We start from the raw sequence: 18342 nt of genomic DNA, 5'->3' as shown, positions 1-18342 counted from the left end.
TCTTTATGCAAAGTCTCAATTGTCCACTCATGATAACTGGTTTTCCTGACTCCAAAGCTAGCTGCTTTCTTCTCTATCATATGACCTCTCATCAATGTCACTTGAATGTCAAAGGGTTTAATTTACTTATGTCTGCTAGGTTTAAGTCCATGTCATAATTATTTTGAGGGCTTATAAAACAAAGTTCCGTAAAACACTAATTACTTGTTCTAAGCCTTACATGCAGCCTTGTTCTATGAAGATAGTGTGCTTAGCAATTTATAAATGTTATTTCATTTGATCTTTACAATAGGTGCTATTATTATCCCCATTTTTATAGTTGTGGAAACTATAGTTTCTAGAAACTAGTGTTCTGTGAAAATAGATGCTAAAGTTGAAATTACCATTACAGTAATTGAATCTTGATGTTTCTTTAGAGAACTGCTTCTTAATATTTTTGTGCCCAGACCCCTTGGCAGTCTAGGAAAGCCTAATTCTTTTAAATGCATAAACTAAAATACACAAGTTCATAATGAAACTAATTATATTTAAATGCAATTATTTTTTTTAAATTTGTGGACAAGACAGCTAGATGATGCAGTGGATAAAGCACCACCCCTAAAGTCAGGAGGGCCCAAGTTAAAAAATCCAGCCTCAGACACTCAACGTTTCCTAACTGTGTGACCCTAGGCAAGCCACCTTATTCCAATCGCCTTGCCAAAAAGATTTTTAAAAATAAGTTTTTTTGACATCAAGGTAAGAACCCCTAATTCAGAACGGGACTTCTTAAACTTTTTTCACTCATAATCCCTTTTCAACAGAGAAATTTTTAAAGGATCCATCTCAAATCTGAGCTGAGATGTTTTTGGCAGTATTTATGCACATGCAGTGCAAATAACACATGTTGTTGTTTGTCCTTCATTCTCAAGAAGGACCATGATATCAGGGAGGAGATGCCATGACATGCAAGAGAATTGAATTTAAGTGAGGGAGAACTGTGCAAGGTCACCTGCCTCACTTTCCCCTCCAGAGCCATCTGGCCAGATATAGATCAGGAGACTTATGATGGCCCTGAAAGCAGTGGGAGACTTCAGTCTTGTTAAGCTAAAGTCTTCAACATGTTGTATGTTCAGAACCAAGGCTGCAATGAAATCACTCAGTGCAATACTAGCAAGCTAGAAACACCTTGGATTCATTATGAGTTTGATTTTGAATTTATTTTTGGAGGTTGGTTCAGAAACCTTTTACTGTTGCCAAATTTTGGGGGACTTCCCCATTCAGTTACATGACCCTATATGGGTGTAGATTAAGAAACTTTGATTTCACTATTTCACAATCTTAATGATTTTTATCACCTCTTACAATAGCCTCAAAAAGTAGGAAAATACCCACTTTCAATTCCATTTTACAAATAAAGAGACCTAGGCACAGATTGGGGAAATGAGTAATACCCATGGGCTGAGTTTATTGTCATAAAGGCATCAGAATGTTAACCTTTCACAGATCTATGACTCTTGGTTCAGAGTTCTAATGAAGAATTACCATTCTTCTGCATACATTCTATGATGGGCCACAACAAAGTGACCAGATCTACTATTCACACTTAAAGGTTCCTCAATCCTGATTTCCTAGCCACCCACATGGTAGTCCAAACCTCATCAAGACTAATCCCCATTCTAGCTTACCAACTGAACATGGCAATCTCCTTTCCAATGGCATCTCCTTGGCAACTAATAGAATATAAGTTAATTGAAGACAGTAATGGTTTTTAAACTCATACTTTTGAGTAATGGAATAATTGGTGAACTTTTGCTTCTCAGTATTGATTTCTCTAAGCCCTATGAGTTTTAGGATTTGTTGATAAGTTGGCCAAGTATAAAAGGAGGATGTCAAAGGCTTTAAAAATTTCTCTTTCAATTGTTGCTTAGTGTCTTTATTTTGCCTTGTTTGGGGTTAATTGGCTTTGATCTGTTAACTTCACAAATGTCTTTTTATGGCGTAAAATCAGTGACATTTAGTCAGGAACAGAGATCTAGAACTACAGTGGGCATTCAATAAATAAATGTTCAATTCAATCAATTGTAGGAATTCTTTTGACAAGACAGACTGACTCTTGCTAGGGGACCTAGGTTTCCAAATATTGTGGTAGTTGTATTTCTTTCTAACTCAAGAAGATGGGGAGCAGAACTAGAGAGAGCAGAATTTTCATCTAGGGAAGGACAAAAAAGAAGGCCAATGAAAGGGGAAGAAAGCAATTCCCAATGTCTTTAGGAACTTTGGACCTCTCTTTAAGGCAGTCACACCAAGCCTTATCAAAAGGACTGTTATACAATCCAGAAATATTTATGAAATACTTACTATATGCCAGGCCCTGTGCTAGGATAGAAAGATCAAAATGAAATAGTCCCTGCCTCAAAGGGCTAACATCTTATCAAATGACTTGAATGGAATTGAATTTTTTAAAAAATCAATAGGTTTCTTGTAGGTGCTACTACTTCTTACCTTCGTCCAGAGTGCTCACTGGCCACAAATGATTGAAGCAGGGAATTAAAAAAATAAAGATAAGTAAATTAAAAGGAACAGAATATCTAGCATCACAATTTTAAATAGATTTAAATAAAAAAATCATAATAGCTACTGTTTATTTAGCACTTTAAGGTTTGCAAAGTGCCTTACAAACATTTAACTTTATCTATACAAAATCTCTGGGAGGTTGGCACTGTTTTTATCCTCATTTTTGAAATGGTTAGTAGTTAAGTAATATGAGTAGGGCTAACTGTCTGAGGGATAATTTATATTCAAGTCTTCCTGTTTCCAGTTCCAGTGCTTTAACCACCATATCATCTGACCCAAAAGAACCCAAAGAAATGAATTTCTGAGAATTTGGTGAGGCAGTTATTTGGAGGAAAGGAGAGAGAAAGGAAAGACTTTCAACTAAACCTGTAAACTCATGTGTAAATAACCATATATTTCACCCATGGTTAAGGTCGACCCCAAGAAAAGGTAAAGAAGAAAATTCCATGCTTACATATGGTAGATTTGAGGCAGGGCTGAGGCTGGAAGGGTTGAGACCACCAGAATTCCCGCTGCTTCCTATGTAAAAAGAAATTCATATCTAAGAGAACCAAACCTACTCCATTTTGCATGACTGCTGACATCTTTTTATTGCTGTTTAAGTTAAGATTTGTTTTCCTGAGTTAAAGTTTCATTTTCCTGTAAATCATTTCATTTTAGGGAAATTATCCATCACTGTACCATTAGTAACTCCTTATAGGATGCAGGTGCATGCAATCAATGGAATCCCCCAAACTCTGGAAAGTCCTAAATCTAAAAATAATTAATGTGTTTTTATCATAAAAATCTTTTCAAAGCTTTCTTCAGAATTCTTAGCCTTCTGAGAGTTTTGAATCTAATTTCTTTACAAATTCCATGCCTTTGCTAATAAATCAAATAAGCTTGGGCTTTGCCTTCTTGGTCCTTCTATTTTACTCATTACATCATGAAAAGGAGTTGAGTTGAAACATCTTATTTATTACTTGATGTATATGAATGACATTGGCTTCTTTATCTTGCAGAATCTTCTCCCAGTGACATAAAATGTCATTTGGACTTAATCAATGTAAAATTTTCAATGTCCATCAAGGAAACATAGAGAAGTCTTCAATTTTGACTCTGAATGTCACATTGAATTAAAGGATGAAGGCAATATCTACAAATGAAGTCTACTTCAGGTAAAACATATCCATAATAAAGGAGAAGACTGTGACTGAATGGATTGAGAATATTACTGGCATCCTAAAATCAGAGACGAATGGTAAGAGTATATTTAAAGCACTTATCACCCATATAATACCAGTCTTAACTTTTGATATTGTACAATGAGCTATAACAGATTTGGAAAGTACCTTAGAGGAAAACAATAATTACCACAATCACAACCATGTTCAATACTAACAAAATATAGGGCTCCAAGACACCTGGGATTAAGACCAATGTTTCTGTGATGGTGCTTCTTTTCTTCTGTTCACAATATGAAGAGGTTTAAGCCCTTTTTCCTTCCCTTATGGATTTCTCTAAAAGGAGAAAAAACTATCCTTATGATTTGATTCACTTCAACCTTCCTTTCAAAGTGTTAAAAATAATTTCAGCTACTGGTTGTTAAGGCTTCAGATCTGGTGAGTTTCTGAAGACCACGTGAACAATCATATTCTGCCCTGAAAACTATATGCATTTCCATGCACCTGGAGATGATGAGGATCATTTAGAGAAACTAAAGGCCCCAGTGTCCTTGCTGTAAATCTCCTTTTAATCAATAAAAGGTGAGCCTTATTTCCTCTCAATTTTGAGACTTTGGGTATCAGAGCTTCCTTTAAAAGCAGCAATAGAAAGATGAACACATTAATGGCATTAAAGAAGAAGATTGGTCAACATTCTTAGACAATATAACAAATAGGTCAGAAATCCAGAGAAATACTTTAATTAGCACTTCAGTGAACAAGTAAGGATTGATAACAAAGCACTGGATTTGTTGATTATAACTGAAAACTGATTACCTTTAGATAGAATCTATGAAGTGACTATAACCCAAAAGTGGAATCAAAAAACTCTGAGTAATTAACATTCAAATAAATTTGGCCCAGAGTTTTTCAGCAAAGGAGCATCAAACAAATGACTAAACTTTATGAATTTGTTTGTGAAAATAGAGGTGTTTAAGATTGTAATTCATAATCTTTGACAAACCCAAAGATTCCAACATTAGGGATAAAAATTCATTATTCGGAAAAAACTGTTGGGAAAACTGGAAATTAGTATGGCAGAAATTAGATATGGATCCACACTTAACACCACATACCAAGATAAGATCAAAATGGATCCATGATTTAGGCATAAAGAGGGAGATAATAAATAGATTAGAGGAACAGAGGATAATCTACCTCTCAGACTTGTGGAGGAGGAAGGAATTTATGACCAGAGGAGAACTAGAGATCATTATTGATCACAAAATAGAAGATTTTGATTACATCAAACTAAAAAGTTTCTGTACAAATAATACTAATGCAAACAAGATTAGAAGGGAAGTAACAAATTGGGAAAATATTTTTAAAAACAAAGGTTCTGACAAAGGTCTCATTTCCAAAATATATAGAGAACTGACCCTAATTTATAAGAAACCGAACCATTCTCCAATTGATAAATGGTCAAAGGATATGAACAGACAATTCTCAGAGGAAGAAATTGAAACTATATCCACTCACATGAAAGAGTGTTCCAAATCACTACTGATCAGAGAAATGCAAATTAAGACCACTCTGAGATACCACTACACACCTGTCAGATTGGCTAAGATGACAGGAACAAATAATGATGAATGTTGGAGGGGATGTGGGGAAATTGGGACACTAATACATTGCTGGTGGAGTTGCGAAAGAATCCAGCCATTCTGGAGAGCAATCTGGAATTATGCCCAAAAAGTTATCAAACTGTGCATACTCTTTGACCCAGCAGTGCTACTACTGGGATTATATCCCAAAGAAATACTAAAGAACGGAAAGAGACATATATGTGCCAAAATGTTTGTGGCAGCTCTTTTTGTTGTAGCTAGAAACTGGAAGATGAATGGATGTCCATCAGTTGGAGAATGGTTGGGTAAATTGTGGTATATGAAGGTTATGGAATATTATTGCTCTGTAAGAAATGACCAGCAGGAGGAATACAGAGAGGCCTGGAGAGACTTAAATCAACTGATGCTGAGTGAAATGAGCAGAACCAGAAGATCACTGTACACTTCAACAACAATACTGTATGAGGATGTATTCTGATGGAAGTGGAAATCTTCAACATAAAGAAGATCCAAATCACTTCCAGTTGATCAATGATGGACAGAGGTAGCTACACCCAGAGAAGAAACACTGGGAAGTGAATGTAAATTGTTAGCACTACTGTCTGTCTGCCCAGGTTGCATGTACCTTCGGATTCTAATGTTTATTGTGCAACAAGAAAATGATATTCACACACATGTATTGTACCTAGACTATATTGTAACACATGTAAAATGTATGGGATTGCCTGTCATCGGGGGGAGGGAATAGAGGGAGGGGGGATAATTTGGAAAAATGAATACAAGGGATAATATTATAAAAAATATATATATAATAAAAATTAAAAAAAAAAAAGATTGTAATTCATGACCAATTCACCACCACAGGAATCTTTAGAATATATATGGAGAACATTCATTTTGTCCTGTTTGCTACTGAAGTGATGCTGAGAATACTTTCAGTGAAAATATAGAATAATGTACATCCTAAAATCTTTATTCAACTACAGAAAGCACTTATTTTAACCACTTGTCCAAGAATCCATAGAATATTGAATATAAAGACACAGCAGCCTAGTGGCCATATACTTAGAGGCTCACTGTATTGCTTTGCTTTACCAGTTCAGAAACCTCAGGTGATCCACTAGCCACAAGCCACTCCTTCAGAAGAATGGATTATAAATATATGCCAACCATGCCTGGCCATAATAGAAATTCTATCATTTATTTGGCCTAGCTTTCTTGATTGAGATCTATACTACTTAAGAAATAGTGTTGTATTGACTCACCTACATTTCTTTGAGGTATATTGGTATTAAATGTTATTCTCATCATTTATAAAACAATGAGAGATCAAATGATTTGTAAAAGGTCAAATCTTGAATAAGATTCAAATATTCACCCCATAAATATCATCAAAGAAGAGACCAAATTATCCCTATTTGTGGATGATATAGTAGTTCACTTAGAAAATCCCCTAAAACAAAAAAGAAACTGATATAATTCATTCAATGATTAGGATAAAGATTAAATCCACCAAAAAAAACCCTGATGTTTATATATTTCAATAGACTTAGTGCTCTGTCAACTAAATTCTCAAGGAGGTACTTTTATAGAATGAGACAAAATGTACACAATTTTCTTGGAGGAGTAGAAGGCTAGAATCTTAAAGGGAAATAATTGGTGGGGGGCTAAGAATGAAAGAGGATTAGGAGGACTTTTTGAATTCAAGATTAAATTATGAAGCAGTGATCATCAAAATTATTTTATAGGGGAAAATCAAATGCATTTGTAGCAACACTTTTGTAGTAGCAAAGAACTAGAAACTATGTTTATTGATCAAGAATTAACTAAACAAATTATCTATATGTATGTAATGGAATTACACCATAAGAAATGATGAGTAACATGGATTTAGAGAAACCTGAGAATATTTGGTGAACCAAAGAATAGTGAAATAAGCAGAATCAGAAGAATATTTTGTGCAAAAGGAAAATAATTTAAAAAGTTAATAAGTCTGATTAGTGTAATGGCCAATCCAATACCATAACAACATCATGAAGGATCCCAAAGCATCTATGAAAATATATAGACTAGAACAGAGGTTCTTACTCAAACTTTTTGGTCTCAGATCTCTTCATTTTTTTTATTAAGGCTTTTCATTTTCAAAACATATGCATGGATAATTTTCAACATTCACCTTGCATAGGCTTGTGTTCCAAATTTTTTCCCTCTCTTCTCCCTACCTCCTCCCCTAGGTGGCAAGTAATTCAATATATATTAAACATGTGCAATTCTTCTATACATATTTCCACATTATCATGCTGCATAAGAAATAGGATTTCTTCATTTTAAAAAATTATAAAGACACCCCACAATGAGCCATTATTTATGTGGGAGGATCTATTGACATGCGTGGTAATAGAAATCAAGACATTTAGTAACTAAAAATAGTTTGGATCTCATCCCCCTGAATCAGTCTTGAGAACTCCCAGGATCCTGGAATCATACTTTGAGAACCACTGTACCAGAGGTGTTGAATTTTTATATATAGCTAATGCTTTAAATTTTTTTTCTCAAGTCTTTTTATTTGTTACAAAGGAAGACTTCTCTTTGGTAAGGGGAGATATGATGGTGGGAGGAGAGCTGTCATGATAACAATACAAAAAAGAAGAAAAGAGAGAAAATGAAACATTTAAAAAATACTCCAAAAAGAACAAAATAGTTCTGAAAGGGACAAAGACAAGTGAAGGTAGTTTGGGTACTGTCATATTACATTTAATATACATTTAAAAATACAATCTGTATGCAAAAGGAATTCATAATTATATATACAATCATCTCTTTGTTTTTTGAATATTAGAATGTTTGTGTTTTCTAGGCTCATAATAAAAAAAAAGAAATTTAAAAATAAAAAATATATGAAAACTATTAGGTACGGATTAAAACATGGGAAAATAGAACAGTGGGACAGAATAGGTAAAGCAAGAATCAGAAACAAATGAATTCAATAAACCATGGTTTGATGAACCTAAAAATATAAACTATTTGAGGATGAGCTCTATAGGAATATTAGAAAAAAGTGTTAGAAATTAGATTTAGACCTTTACACCCCATGTCCACTGTTGTTGATTCTCTGGGACACCAGCCTCTCCTTTCCCCTCCCTACAGGCTGTTTTGTCCTCTCAGAGAAGTGTTCTTTCTACCTGCTATCAAAGAAAAAAGAAACATCTATAGCTTTGAACTTAAAAGGATTAATTGCATGGGTCAGGGATTAATGATTCAGCAATTGGAATAGCAATCCAGCAAATCAGCTATTATGTGAAAAAAAATTTGCCAGTCCTTATAGACAACAAGTCTTGCATAGCCCTCTTCAACAATGAGATGAACCAAATCAGTTCCAATAGAGCAGTAATGAATTGAACCAGCTACACCCAGCAGAAAAACTCTGGGAGACAACTATGAACCACTACAAAGAATTCCCAATCCCTCTACCTTTGTCAGCCTGCATTTTTGATTTCCTTCAAAGATGACTGTATACTATTTCAAAGTCTGATTCTTTTTGTACAGCAAAATGACAATGGACCTGTATACATATATTGTATTTAACTTATACTTTAACATTTTTAACATGTATTGGTCAACCTGCCATCTAGGGGAGGTGGTGGGATGTAACATGCCCTCCTGGCAGTTACAATTACTAGTCTGCCCTAGGCCCAACAGAGTACCATTGACCACTGACCTTTGCAGTGTCAACTCTATCCGGCTGGCCTCCTCTGAGGCCTTCAAAGGTCTCTGGCCACAATTTCTTGAATAGTAGTTTAATAACTGGTAGTGCACTCAAGAACAGTCACGTGTAATCTTAAAAGCCTTTATTATACCTACTCACATCACTTGATGCCCTGACTTGTTGGTTCCCTAGTGAACACCTGGTCAGAAGACCCACATGTTCACTACCAAACTCCTTACCTCTTGGCTATCCATCAGCTTGGCTTGGCTACCTCAGGCTAGGGTGCCAGGTTAAAGAGCACCAGGTAAAGAGAGGGACTGCTGTCTGCAGTGGGTTTATAAAGAGCCTGTGAGGTCACACACACAGCCAATCAGCGAGAGAGCCATCACCCATTACGAAGCTATCTCCATATGGACAGGATCCCACCCACAGGGCAGTCCTATATCCACAGAGAATACTTCTGGGCCTCAATCTCCTGTTGCGCTGTGGCGCCACCCATTTAAAGGGCCCTTATAATTCCCTTCTCTTGTTTTGCAGGAACCGCACATCTCAGCAGTCTTTCATCAAGGAGACAGTGTGATAGAGTGGGTGAACCTCCCAGCACAACCAGAACAAAGCCTTATTCCTTACCCAGTGCTTGTGGCTAGAATTTTATTAAAGGTCATTAAACTAGCAGTACAATTATCTGGGATAAGACCTGACAAGATATACACCTTTTATACTAATGCACAAGTTAATGTGTGCTGTGAAACCATCCCAGAGTGGCAAATTTTATTAGCCATGGCTCCAAATTTTACACACGGGTCTCCATTAAAGATAACCAGACTGTTACATAATTGGCGATGGATTCTTGAAGAAAATGTTTCTAAAGTTCCTCTTAAAGGACCAACTACCTTTACAGATTCATCTAAACATAATATTTGGGCTGTATATTCTCATGATTTAACTATAAAGAGAGTAATCAGAACTCCTTTTCAGTCCACTCAGCAGAATGAATTGTATGCAATCATTCTAGCTCTTGCCTATTATCGGGAGACATAAATATAATATCTGATTCGGCCTATTCAGTAGGTGTGGTACAAAGAATTGCCACAGCCCAAATAAAATTTGTAGCCTCCAATATATATCAGCTCTTTAAGGAACTTTAAGAGCGAGTGAGAAAGCATCCAGGTAAGATTTATATTTTGCATGTCCACTCCCGTAGTGGACTTCCAGGTCCTATTTTTGATGGTAATTCAAAGGCAGATAGCCTTCTAACCATGTTGGCCAATCCTCCTTTATTTCAAGAAGCCCAAGAATCTCATTCTAAATATCATCAGGCTGCTCGAGCTTTACGTTTACAATTTGGAATAACAAGAGAAGAAGCTAGAAGCATAGTAAAAGCCTGTACAGCTTGCCTTCCTTTCCATGCTCCTACACTCCCTCCAGGGAAGAACCCTCATGGTTTGAGACCTAATGAAATTTGGCAAATGGATGTGACTCATTATAAATCTTTTGGCCGTCTATCTTTTATCCATGTTGTGGTAGACACCTTTTCAGGATTCACATTTGCAATGCAAGCAGCAAAAGAGATAGCCCGAGTGGTCACTGAATTCCTTATACAAGCATTTGCAATTATGGGTGTGCCACAAGCAATAAAAACAGATAATGGACCTGCATATACGTCCAAACATTTTACACACTTTTGTGCACAGTATAAGATTTTACATACCACTGGCATACCCTTTAATCCTCAAGGGCAGGCAATGGTAGAGAGAAGAAACAGAGATATTAAGATACTCCTCCAAAAACAAAAGAAAGGGGGAGCCACAGGTAACCCTAGAGAACTTCTAAATTTAGTTCTCTATACCATTAATTGTTAAATTTTTGACAAAGATGCACTGGCTTCGGCAGACAGGTTTTATAATCCACTGGAAAGGCAGTGTCCAGTGCTAGCAGCTCCACTGTCTTTAGATAATCGCCAGGTGATGTGGAGAGACCCAGAAAGTGATGAATGGAAGGGACCAGATAGGTTAACTGCTTGGGGGAGAGGGTTTGCTTGTACCTCCACAGATGGAGAAGGAATCAGATGGGTGCCAACAAGCCGTATTTGCCTTATCCATCAGAGAGAGATGGAGCAGACCCTTGAAACGAAGGAGAAGACCCAAGAAACATTGGATGGTTCCGTTGCTGACTGTGCCCACCACTGAAAGAACCTGGCAGTTATGGCGTTTGACTCATGAACATCAAAAACTGTTTGACTTGAAAATCCTCAGAAATCACTGGATTCTCTGATAAGACTATTGTAGGACTTGAAAGCCGTCAGGAATGATTGGATTCTATGAGATATGATAAGACTATTGTAGGACTTGAAAGCCCTCGGAAATCATTGGATTCTCTGAGACATCATAAGACTATTGTAGGACTTGAAAGTCCTCAGGAATCACTGGATTCTCTGAGGCATCATAAGACTGTTGCGGGACTTCAAAACCTGTAGGGATCATTGGATTCCCTAACATATAAAAAGACTGATGTGGGACTTCAAAAACTTGTGGGGATCATTGGTTCCCTAACAAGTGAAGCAATGGATAATAGATTGGTTTTGGACTATCTCTTAGTTGCTGAAGAAGGCGTATGTGTGACTGATGTTTACATACCCTCCTTCTAGGACTTTTGGAAATCTTTTACAAAACCATGTTGATTTATATTGTTTGTTATATCACTTCTTGCATGTACAATTCCTGTTTGTTACACCTCATCTAGTCTGCACTGACTGTGGGGAGAGTCATCACTAATAGCCTCTGCGTTATTGCTATGTGCTTGTGTAATAACTACCATGCTGATGGGTTTGTGCATCTTTAATAAGGCCCTTCAACCCAGAAACCCGCTAGCAAATCCCCACTTCCCTTTGGTGCTTTTCATCTCCCTTCCTGAGATGTCAGAGAGGGCATGATTATCTCCTTTTTAGTGCTTTCATCTCCCCTCCTGAGAAGTCAAGGAGGGTGTGATCACCTCCTTTTTGGGGTTCTCACCTCCTTGAAAAGTCAGGGATGGTGTGACCACCTGTGGTCTAAAACAAAAGAAAGTGGGAGATGTAAAGGGCTAGAACTGAGCAATGCACTTGGATAATGAAGCACGTGAGACTAATTGCCAATTGGACAGTTCCCTATTAACTTGTTTGAAGGTTGACCCTCCCCAGCTGTTCTGTGCTGACTTGATTGGTGGGACAAAGAGGGGGAAGTGACGTGTGTGGGAGGAGGAGGAGGAAGAGGAATTGAGATACAGAAGCTGAGTCAGTCTCTCTGGGCTTTTGAGGGAGGAAGGTGTGTGTGAGGTTGCTAGGCCTAAGCCCCTGACTTTGACTGTAAAAGATCAAGAATAAAGATGTTTTGTGATCTTGACTCCAGCTGAATTCTGGGAAGACAGAGTTCCAGCAGTGGGGGGAAGGAGAGGAAAAGTTGGAACAAAAGGTTTTCAATTGTCAATGCTGAAAAATTACCCATGCATATATCTTGTAAATAAAAAGCTATTTTATATATATATATATATATATATATATATATATATATATATATATATATATATATATATATATATATATATATATATATATATATATATATGTTTATATTTTTAAAGACAGTCTTAAATGACAGGGAGTGAAAAGAGGGACTTGGAAAAAACATGAACAGACAATTGAAAAACACAGGCAAATTTGCCAAAGGTTTCACATGTGTGCCAAATGTTTCAATTTTGAAGGCAAAACTGAACATGAAGTAAGAGAAGTACATATCTTACTTCACACATATGTTTTTTTTTTCCCTGTCATAAGACGTTTTTCTAGGCAAAGAAGCTAGGGTATAGGACTTGAAATAAGGAGGGTCTGCGCTCTAATCATGGCAGAGACCTTCAATAGCTATATGATCTTAGGCAATTTATCTTCCCTGTCTCAGTTTCCACATCTAAAAATGAGGGAATTGTTTTTGATGATCTCCAAGGTCCTTTGTGGCTCTAAACTTATAATCATATAAAATCATGATCCCCCAAACCCCATCAGCATGTCATATGACACATGGTCAGTTTAAATTCAATGTGTTCTGTGCTAAACAGGTCTGAAATTTAATTTGTTTTCCAACCTCAATATTGCCTGAAAAGGCTCACAAGCCAAAATAATGCATTTTTCTCATCATCTTATATAATTTAAAGCATCTCAAAAATGAGCCACAGAGTTATTATTGAGATGTTCCCAAGACCTCCGGAGGCCAGAGACTCAAGAATGGTCATGGGTGGAGGATTTGACCCCTCCTTCTGTTTATCTCTTCGCTAATGCACTAATCCTATAAATCTATAATCACTTCCAGGTCAAATAATCTCTAAGAATACACACAGGTCTGCCATTTTTGCTGAGTCAGGGATAAAACAAAATCAAAGATTCTCTTTTATGCAAAATGCTTTTTGATATTAAAAAAAAATTAAGGAGAAAAAGATAAGTTGTTCATTTAAACCAGAACAGAATTTAGCATGGTAAAATTATGCTGTGTGTTCTTTCAGTTGTTCCCTTTATCTAATCCTTCATTTATTTGTTATTCATTCATTCATTACTTATCAACCACTTAATATTAATCCTTTTACAGACTTGAAAATAGAGGTGATATTTAGGTCCAAATTTGTAAGCACCTGTTTATCCACTTATCTTAGACCAGAATAGTGAGATGTATGTTCTATGTGTCTACTTGGAAGGAGATGGTGGTGAAAAGGGGAGGAAGTGAGCTAATCAAAGAGGGTTTTTTTGGGGGGAGGGGAAGGAAATAAACATTTATACAGTACTTATTACATGTCAGGCACTATTCTAAGTTCTTTACAAATATTATCTCATCTGATCCTTAGAACAACCTATTATTATCCCAATTTTATAGATGAAGAAACTGAGGCAAATAGAGGTTCAGTTTCTTGCCCAGGATTATACACTTAGTAAGTGTCTGAAGTGTCTTTTCCTGATTCCAAGTTCAGGGCTTGCTATCACTTAGCTGCTCCATGACTACTGATTAGTATGCCCACTGACTATGTGTGACTATGGGCAAGATGCATACATAAACATGCAATATATAGAAATAAAGAACTTTTTAAAAGGAGTATAAAAGATGTCTATATGTGTATGTAAGGAAAATCAGGTAAATGTAGGGTAGAAGAAGAAAATGGGCAAGTCAAGGGATAACAGTAGATTACCAGACTATTATCCTTGCAAGGACAGAAGAAATTAACAAAGGCCCCTAGTCCTTTGTGAGCATCCCTGTAATGATGTCCCAAAAGGACAAAAACAATCAACCCCCAGGTCAAGTGGGCATGGATTGGTCATGATCTGTATCACTGAAGAGAACATGTACACAGAAGCGGAGCTGAGATGATGGAGTAAAGGCAGGAACTTGTCCAACCTCTCCCCAAAACTGCTCCAAACTCCTTTAAATAATGACTCTAGACAAATTTTAGAGCATCAGAACACCCTCAAAGATGGAGTTGAACATTTTTCAGGTCAGCAGAAAAACTCTGTGGCACTAGGGTGGAAGTCCAGCATGTGATACCAGCCCAGACTGCACCAGGCCAACCCCAGCCCCAGTCTTAGCTCCAGCACCAGCAAAGCAGGACTCTGTTGCTTTAGCACAGTAGATCTTACAGCCACAGTTGTTGGAACATTCCTAACAGTTCCAGGGCAGAAAAGAGAACGTATAATCAGATCCCTAGAAGGATCTCTGAAAACAGCTGCACAAAATTCCTGAAGCTTGGGGTGTATCCTCCACCCTGGAAATAGAGCCCTACTTTAACATAGAAAAATGAGCAGAAAAAGTTTCTGACCATTACAAGTTATTATGGTAACAAGGAAGATCAAAACATATCAGAAGAAGAAGATAAAATCAAAGCTCCTATATCCAAAACTTCCAAGAAAAATAAGAATTTGGTTCAGGCTATGAAAGAGCTCAAAAGGAATTTTGAAAATCAAGTAAAAGAGGGAGAAGAAAAATAAGGAAAAGAATTGAGAATGGAACAAAAGGAAATACAAAGAGTTAATGAGAAAAAAGGTCTTAAAAAGCAAAATTGGCCAACTGGGGAAGGAGATACAAAAGCTCACTGAAGAAAATAATTACTTAAAAATTAGAATTGAGGGGCAGTTAGGTGATGCAGAGGATAGAACACCAGACCTGAAATCAGGAAGACCTAAATTCAAATCTGACCTCCGACACTTGACACATTCTAGCTGTGTGACCCTGGGCAAGTCACTTAACCCCAATTGCTTCAGCAAAAAATAAAATAAATAAATGGAAACTAATGACTTTATGAGAAATCAAGATACAATAAAGCAAACCAACACCACCTCAAAAAATGAAAAAAAAATTTAAAAATGTGAAATATCTCATTGGAAAGACAACTAACCTGGAAAATAGATCTAGGAGAAACAATTTAAAAATTATTAGTCTACTTGAAAGTCATAATCAAAAAAATAGTCTGGACATAATCTTTCAAGAATTTAAAAAAACAAAACAAAAACAAAACAAAACAAAACAAAAAAACCACAATTGTCTTGATATTCTAGAACTAAAGGAAAAAATAGAAATGGAAAGAATCCACTGATCACCTCCTGAAAGAGATCCCAATGACGAGAACATGTAAATCAATGAGATCACAGCTCCATGTGGGTGTTTGAGAATATAAATATCAAATATCATCATCATCATCATGACTGTATCCTAGGATCTAGAGCTGGAAAGGATCTTAGAGATTATCTTACTCAGTCTCCTCTTTTTGCAAATAAGAAACTGAGGTAAAGAGCAGTTTTGTAGATTTAGAGCTGAAAGTGATCTTCAGATTCATCTGATCCGGATTAGGAAGCTAAAAGCAAATTACTTAAAGTGGAGTCCCTATGATCTCACAGACTGTAAGTGGTAGAACCAATACTGGAACTCCAAGCTCTCTTTTTTCCATTATGTCACAAAGCCTTTAGTTTACATGACTTGCCTAGGATCACATAGGTAGTACTGGTGAAAGCCAATAAGCAAACCCAGACTCTGATTCTAACTGCACCATATTTCTTCCCATTCATTCAACAAAAAAAAAAATCTATCACACAGGAAGAATGTAGTGACAGAAGCTTTTGATGACATAATAGATAATGAAAAAGGTGAGTGACAAATAAAGAATTGGTTGCTGTGTCTTCAGCACAATCCAGGGGATAGAGTATCCTGATTGATCTGTCCTGGTATTGCAGTTCATTTCACAGGATTATATATGTGCACATAAGTATCAAAATTTTGCAACAAAGTCCCTTAAGACTTCCTCACAGGCTAAAATTTGACATAAATAAAACTAGGCTTCCTAAGCAGACTTTTCTGTGGGGTAGGGAGAGGGAAAACTGTACTGAACCGCTATCATGAATATTCCATTGAGTCTCTCCATGTAAATTCACAAATTGGCAGTGTTGTTTATCAGTCTGCTTCACTATGTAAATTCATAAATTGGCAATGTAGTTTATCATTATGTCTCTTGTGAGTCTCTGGTTATATAAATTAGTTCCCAGGATCTGATCATAGAGTGAAATGACAAAATGGAATTTATGAACATGCAAAGCCAATGACCAGAAATTAGACCCATGTTAGAAACATCCCATGAGATTGCTACATGAGATCTCTCTTTTCTTTTCTTCTCTTCTCCTTCTCTCTCCTTTCCACTCCTCTTCCTTTCATTCTCCTTCCCTCTATTATCTTAAATACAATAGAAGCTTAAGCAAACCTCTGTTTTGCTGTGATTAGAGTCTAGAAGTAATCAATTCCCCTACCTCTTTAGAAGGTGATTAGAAGGGACAAGACCAGCACAAGCACCAAAGTCAGAGAGTTTCCTGGCCTGCCACCAGAGAGAGTCATTCCGATCCACAATCTGGAGGATCTCCCCTTTTTGGAAAGGCAAACCAGCATCTGCACAAGGAATAATGGGATCCTGCCAGGGACTGTACTTGGCCATTGTTCGAACATAAACCTGGTGAAAAGCATACAATTACATTAGAAGAACCTTTACTGAGAAGAATAAAACAGTTTTTCTAGATCTCTATTCACCTCTTTATACTCATTTTCTCTGCCCATTTTTACTCCTATTCCCATAAAAGGGATCACTAATTATAAATTAAATTCCTAAGATGGAAGGAGGTGAATCTCTGACTTCCTCCCAGGAAATGGTACAGCTATGAAAGCAAGTTCTTACCTCTTCCTTCCTTCATAACCTTCTCTTAAGTAGATTCTCCTCTTTTTGCTAGATTTTAAAGAAAAGCACCCAAATCTAATCTATTAATATTCTACTTGATTCAAGACAATTAGTATGAATAATCATATTTTTTTCCTATTAAAAGCTCTGAGAGACCCTCACTATATCTGTTTCAATATTATTCTTTAGGCTAATTCTATTGGGAGTTAAAACAAATGGGGAGTAAAAACAAATCCTTTGAAGTAGTTGTAGGATAGCAAGTGTTCTATTCACAATTCTTGTTAAAATAGAACCCAAACTCTCTAATCCCCTTATAAATTCACAAAGGGCTTTTCATAGCAAGTTTATATCTTCATAATCTCTAATTCAACTTTAAATCAAGATGATGACTATAAATAAAGTTATTAATAATAATTACTAATGACAACCATAATATTGGTGATTATGGTTTTTGATACACAAACTAACTGCACACCAATATTCTAAAATATGAAGATTATTATTGTTGTGCCACAATCTCCTTGAGTTGTTCTACCTCAGTTTCCCTGCACTAGTTTCCCTCATTGTCCTGACTGAGTTTCCATGAATTGTTCTATCTCAGTTTCCTTAACTGTTCTGCCTCAGTCCCCTAAGTCATAAAACCCCCCTGGTTCCTTAAGACTGAGGACCATTTGCTCTAAAGTTATAAATTGTCAATGGGAGATGAGGAGCAGATCAGACTTCCTGACTCCTAGCTCCTTCTGCCCCCAAGAATTTATGACACTGCCCCTCTAAGATATTCCAAAAGATAAGACTATCACGGATATTTCACTGACATCTTGACTTCTGTTATTCAAACATCCTGACTCTGGCTTTTAGTAAAAGTTTATAACTTCCCCCCATCCTGATTTTCCCGCTTTTTCCTCTCCTTTGTCTGAAGAGCTATAAAAGTGTTCATGGTTCCCCCATTCATTACTGGATACTTTGAGATGAGAGTCCTGTCCAGTCAATTAAACTCTCCAATTAATAAAATATTAAAGAAAACTCTCTAATCTCTATCTTGCCTCAGTTTCTCCGGCATTACATTATCTAGTAATCCTACAATTAGTACAAT

The 18342-nt window shown here is 36.5% G+C and overlaps 1 protein-coding gene across 2 annotated transcripts in view; it reads right to left on the bottom strand.

Annotated features, from left to right (window-relative positions):
* Positions 1-18342, bottom strand: part of MPP4 (MAGUK p55 scaffold protein 4) — a 60619-nt gene that overhangs the window by 16787 nt on the left and 25490 nt on the right. For both annotated transcript variants that reach the window (XM_074299042.1, XM_074299043.1), the window contains exons 10-12: positions 16831-17027; positions 3008-3072; positions 2482-2499 (exon numbers count right to left, since the gene is read on the bottom strand). In XM_074299042.1, coding sequence (XP_074155143.1) covers positions 2482-2499; positions 3008-3072; positions 16831-17027 — 280 coding nt within the window. The remainder of the gene's footprint in view (positions 1-2481; positions 2500-3007; positions 3073-16830; positions 17028-18342) is intronic.

The sequence above is a fragment of the Sminthopsis crassicaudata genome, chromosome 3 (assembly GCF_048593235.1).
Source record: "Sminthopsis crassicaudata isolate SCR6 chromosome 3, ASM4859323v1, whole genome shotgun sequence".
NCBI lineage: Eukaryota > Metazoa > Chordata > Mammalia > Dasyuromorphia > Dasyuridae > Sminthopsis > Sminthopsis crassicaudata.
The sequence above is the reverse complement of the archived record's forward strand: the minus strand, read 5'-3'. Positions and strand labels throughout refer to the sequence as shown.